General features: G+C 44.4%; 1 protein-coding gene across 3 annotated transcripts in view; it reads left to right on the forward strand.

Annotated features, from left to right (window-relative positions):
* The window catches only part of SCN11A (sodium voltage-gated channel alpha subunit 11), a 144,271-nt gene extending 139,086 nt beyond the window's left edge, over positions 1–5,185 (forward strand). For 2 of the 3 annotated variants that reach the window (XM_045037845.1, XM_045037846.1), the window contains 2 exons: positions 320–590; positions 3,520–5,185. In XM_045037845.1, coding sequence (XP_044893780.1) covers positions 320–590; positions 3,520–4,550 — 1,302 coding nt within the window. In that variant the 3' untranslated portion in view covers positions 4,551–5,185. The remainder of the gene's footprint in view (positions 1–319; positions 591–3,519) is intronic. The other variant, XM_045037847.1, reaches the window with a different exon arrangement.
* The last annotated feature ends 815 nt before the right edge of the window (positions 5,186–6,000 follow it).

Consider the following 6,000-nt stretch of genomic DNA (forward strand, 5'->3'; position numbering starts at 1 on the left):
AATCCAACATGAGCTGTTCTATTTTAGCAAAACATCATCCATCATATCAAAGTTATGCTGTTACTAAGAATTTTTAATTTTTTGTGTTTTAAAATGGAATTAAAGCTGTAAGCCTACAGCTTAAAAGCAGTCATGTAATTAAATTTAAATGAACATGTATATGCAAGAATTTCTTGTTTAAAAAGGGTGTTCATTTTTCAAGAAACTGCTTTAATTGTAAGGGAGGACAAATTCTGTCGTGTGTGTCTTCCTTATGTACGTGACTTCGTTCTTACAACGCAAAATGATCTAAGATTTCTTTTCTTTTTCCCCCTCTCAGAATAAATGCCAGGGTCTCGCGTTCGACCTGGTCACAAACCAGGTCTTTGACGTCATCATCATCATCCTCATTTTCCTCAACATGGTTATCATGATGGCTGAATCAAATAACCATCCCGAAGACACAAAAGCCATCCTTGAGGAGCTCAACCTGGCCTTTGTGGTCATCTTTACAATTGAGTGTCTCATCAAAATCTTTGCTTTGAGGCAATACTACTTCACCAATGGCTGGAACTTATTCGACTGTGTGATCGTGGTTCTCTCTATTGTTAGTAAGTAAAATCAGAAGCCAGAGGGGCCTTCATCTGAGAGCTAGAAGTAAATCTTAGCATTTGGTAGCGTGTCCAGACTATCCGCAACGCAACAAATTAGGCTTAACGTGGATTCTGAAAAAGTAGGTGTACTGATGCCATTCTCTCCTGGGAAGTTGCTAGGAGATACGGAGCAATTTTCATTCTCTTGACTGTTTACATGAGTGAAATAGAGAGTCCAATAAATGTGGAGATCCATTTATTCAGTGGAGAGAGACAAAGTTAAGATGACCTTACAGTGTTTGTGGGGGTACCTGGTACAGTCACATAGTTGAGCCAAAGCTCTACCTTTCCTGTGCAACTATAAGCTCTCGTCAGCATCTTTTAGTTTGAAGGATTTGGCACTTAGTTCCCATGGTTTTCCTTAGTTTAAAATCCATGTGGATATCAGATCACAATTACTGTATCCCTGGGACATTCCTAGGCCCTCTCTCACCTCCCATACAGGGCCTCCATGGCTTCCAAATTGGGCTTCCAAGAGTGTGTCCTAAAGATAAACAGAGCTTTCTCTTTCTTCTGAATCTCACGTTAACCTAAACCACAGCATGAACGATGCTTGTCTCTACTGCTTGGACCCCATTCACCAACCAGCCTTACTCTATAATCAGTATATTTTTCTTAACATAAGCAGGATTACCTAGAAGATTTATGGAAGAAGAATACAGAAAAAAAAAGAGCTGTTGCTGTATACCTTTTATAACACACATACAAACACACACACATCAACTTTGAAATTAAATTCTTCATGGCTAAACCGTGAGAGTTAACACTCTGGGTTTTTGCAGTTTGCTTTTAACTAAACCGATAATTTGACTTTTTATAATTGTGTGCAACCACCCAGAGGCCATTCTCGTAGTTCAAAAAGCAATGAAGATAATGAAAACTGATTTCACAAGTGGGAGCTTTTGTGTTCCTTCAGAAAGGATGCGTTCAACAGATACGCGAGATCAAAATATTTTGGTTCCTATCACTACGGCAGCAATGCCGATGTTTCCAAGAACGAGAAAATGGTACAGATGATAGTCTGTTCTGGCTTCTAATCCATGAAACTTATGTAGATAAAGTTTAGCAATAGATCCTTCCACACGCCTACAGTGAAGTGGATCGCTTATCTTCGTCAATCACTTCCAATCCCAAGTCCTGGTGAAACTGACAGCAACAGCAAAACCAGAAAACTGTGGTGAGGATGGGTCTGGCACAGCCCTCGGAGAACTTGAAGAGCCCTTCCTCCAATACGTAGAGAGCAGCTCACTTATCCCACCACTTACTGAGTTCCTTCCAGGCAGTGCCAGCCATTGTGCAGTTTGTGGGAATATCTCTTACTTCTGTCCTTTGAACAACTGCTAGGCAATTTGAACAGACCCCAGCAGAGCACTGTATCGCACTTTGCTCCAGTGGATGAGAAAATGCATGCGCTGAGCCAAATCCTACTCACCGATGTGGGCAGCATTTTATCTGCCTTTGCCAGTAGATAGATATGCCACCCAACACTAAGCTTCTACGCTTTCTCAAGCTCTTTCCTAAGCTTTTAGATAAATACAAAATGAGTGCGAGTCAAAGTGAATCTCTCTAGGAGTTAACGAGGCAGGTGACGTATTGAGACTTACTCACCTTAAAGAGTCAGAAACCGAGAAATTAGCTGCACACCAAATCTCATGGTACACAGAAGAATTGAGCTCAGATAAAGGACGGATTACTGTTGGCTCAATTAGTCAGAGAAATATTCGTGGAGGAGGTGGCCTTAAAGGGTGGACCTCCTCCAGTTGTTGCTAAATTGGAACTTAATAAATTCCACATCTACCAGCGTTGGCTGCAAAATTAACATGTGAATTTAACTTCATTGGCACAACAGGGCAGTTGGTGAAGTATATTATCCACCACTTCTCTTTAGTCATTAGGTGATAGCAGACAATTCTGGCTGCCCACCCCCCCTAATGACCTCAGAGGACCCCCCAGAGCAAGACCAAGGCCATATCTACACAGGGTAAGCAGGTCCCAGCCGTTCTATAATATTTAGGCCAAAATGTGAGCTGTTTCAAATCCTGTATCATTTCCTTGCAGAGCAGGCGATGAGAGAACAGGATGACATTTTAGGGCAAATATTCAGCCGTTTGCGGAAACCTCTGCTCGAGATGCTCTTTTGGGGGGTGTCTACAGCAATACGGAAAGTATCTCCAGTCCCTCAAGCTTTTTGAGCAGAACCCAGGAGTCCTTCCTTGGGATGAGCATATTGACAAATATGAGACGCCCATGGCAGCTTCCGCCCAGATTTGAGCCTCCCAACACCTTCTCCCTCCAGCCCTGTCATCACCTGTAGCAGGCTGTGCTCACATTCCCCTACACAAAGAGGAACTGGCCTTTTTAAGGAGTTTTGGGGTTAGAGTTTCCACAGTTTCTGATGACAGCTCAGGTTCAAGCCAACCTTCGGTAACAGACATTCCTCCCTGCGCTCTAATCTGAAGGACTCCACCCTTAGTTTATCTGTTTTCCATCTGTTTTCCACTTCCATTTCCAACAAATACGGAAAACTATTTATCCCGTGAATGACTTTCAATACCCGGCACAGAAAATGTACTTCGAGTGTATGAGATAACTCACAAAATAGTCTTTTATAAACTGCATTCTCTTTCCATTCCTTGGGTGCCTTCAGTATTTTAGATCATCTCCTATTCCATCCAAAGTCCCATCTTAAAGTTGTACGGTGCTTGGAAATTATTTTCCAAGTTAAGGCACAGATAGATATTGCCCTGATATTGGTAAGGGTGCGGTGCGTAAATTGCAAAGTACCGAGGAAAGTCGGTCACGCTAAGATTCCAAGGCAGGAGCGACAAGCTGGATCTGAAAGCAGTGTGCCTGCTGGAAATTAATCGACCTATCTCCTTCTCCTAAGGTGCCATGGTTTCTGCCTTGGAGAACCAGCAGCACATTCCCTTCCCTCCAACGCTCTTCAGAGTTGTGCGCTTGGCTCGGATTGGTCGGATCCTGAGACTTGTTCGGGCAGCACGAGGAATTAGAACCCTCCTTTTTGCTCTGATGATGTCCCTTCCCTCTCTATTCAACATCGGTCTTCTGCTTTTTCTGGTTATGTTTATCTATGCCATTTTTGGTATGAACTGCTTTTGCAAAGTGAAGGAAGGGTTTGGAATTGATGACATATTCAACTTCAAGACTTTTGTTGGCAGCATACTCTGTCTCTTCCAGATCACCACCTCGGCAGGCTGGGATGCCCTCCTCAGGCCCATGCTGCAATCAAATGATTCATGCAACCCCAACTTAGACAGCCGTCACCTCCCTGCCATAGCCATAGCCTACTTTGTTAGTTACATCATCATTTCCTTCCTCATTGTTGTCAACATGTACATTGCTGTGATCTTAGAGAACTTCAATACTGCCACTGAAGAAAGCGAGGACCCTTTGGGTGAAGATGACTTTGAAATATTCTATGAAGTCTGGGAAAAGTTTGACCCAGAGGCAACACAGTTTATCAAGTATCCTGCCCTTTCTGACTTTGCCGATGCCCTTCCTGAGCCTTTACGGGTGGCAAAGCCAAACAGATTTCAGTTCCTAATGATGGACTTGCCCATGGTGAGTGGAGATCGCCTCCACTGCCTGGATATTCTCTTCGCGTTCACCACTAGGGTACTTGGTAACTCCAGCGGCCTGGACAGCATGAAAGCAATGATGGAGGAGAAGTTCATGGAGGCCAACCCTTCCAAGAAGTTGTATGAACCCATAGTCACCACCACCAAGAGGAAGGAAGAGGAAAGATGTGCTGCTGTTATTCAAAAGGCCTTTCGAAAATACAAGCTGAAGATGTCCATGGGTGCCTTAGAAGACGGGCCTCGTTCACCACTCCAGACACTCTGCAATGGAGACCTCTCCAGCTCCGGGGTGGCCGAGGGCAAGGTCCACTACGACTGAGCCCCTACCTCCACCCTTACCTCACAGCCTCACAACCTTGCCTCCGGCCTCTCAGCTCCAGGGGTCCACAGCTCGGTGTGTGAACAAGCAACTGACTCCCCAGAATAGCCATCCCATTTCTTTTTCTGCCTAAAAGAAGTGATATGTCAATGTGTATTTCAAATGGTTCTTACAGAGATAGACGATAAGGCTGCCTGACGATGAACCACTGGCAGTATCTTAGCAAGGAAGACACTAGAAGGGCTGTAGAGGACACACCAATGTTAGGATTGAAACACACTTCAAATCATGGAGAAAAAAAAGAATAAACAAAACAAAAACCACATTAAAACTGTAGGTGGTGTTTTTCCATATTGTTTCTAAGCACATTGTTCAATACCTTCGTTCAGTGTTTTCCCCAATGCAAGTATGTGGCTTATCCCATATAACTCCTTTGCATGCTGAGTAAAAATTCAAAACCTGCCAATAAATAAATAACCTATTGCAGATATTTTTTTTTTACCAGCCATTAGTATTTTGGTTTTGTTTTGAACCTAAGGCATGATCTTGACTTCTCAGTTACCACCCTATCTTTCACCAGCTGCAATCTCCGTTATATACATTTTGAAAAAATAAATAAATAAATGAGACTTTTAGTTGGCCTTTCATTCAGATGGCACACTAAAAAAACATCTTGTTTGGCGGTTGTCTAAGGAATCATTTAAAAGTGGTGCTTTGCTTCGAATTTCGATGGAAGCCAGTGATCTGCTGATAAATGTATAGCAACTGGCTCTTCAGGAAAAAAAAAAGGGCCACGATTTGTAACATGTACTGATTTCTGTGGTGAACTCTCCCATCAGGCCTGATTTCAGGCTACTGACATGATATTACTGAATGTGGAGCGGGGAAGAGATGCCCGACCAGTTCTCACCACTGGCTGGAACCAGTAAGAAAGCCTCCCTTAATGGGGCACCTGGGGGGTTTAGTCGGTTGGGCGTCCGACTTCGGCTCAGGTCACGATCTCACGGTTTGTGAGTTCGAGCCCCGCGTCAGGCTCTGTGCTGACAGCTCAGAATCTGGAACCTGCTTCGGATTCTGTGTCTCCGTCTCTCTGTGCCCCTTCCCAGCTTGCACTCTGTCTCTCTCTCTCAAAAGTAAATAAACATTAGGGGGAAAAAAAAGAAAGCCTCACTTAAAATATCTGCAGTGGCCACCTTGGGCAGGGAGAGCACCTTCTTAGCCACACACGACTCCTGGGTGGGGGAGCCGTAGCGGGTGAGCTGATGAGCCCTACGTTCAGTTCTGGCTGAATGCGTGAAATGCAGTCCAGAGAACCAACCAGGCCTCTCAAAAGGCCCAGGACCTCCCTAAAAACTGGAGGCGTCTACAGACCAAGACAGGCTTGGCAAGAGGCTGCCCTGGGGGCGGAGAACCTACCTCGTGACCGTGGAGGCGTGGAGGAAAACCCTGT

The sequence above is a fragment of the Felis catus genome, chromosome C2 (assembly GCF_018350175.1).
Source record: "Felis catus isolate Fca126 chromosome C2, F.catus_Fca126_mat1.0, whole genome shotgun sequence".
Lineage (NCBI taxonomy): Eukaryota > Metazoa > Chordata > Mammalia > Carnivora > Felidae > Felis > Felis catus.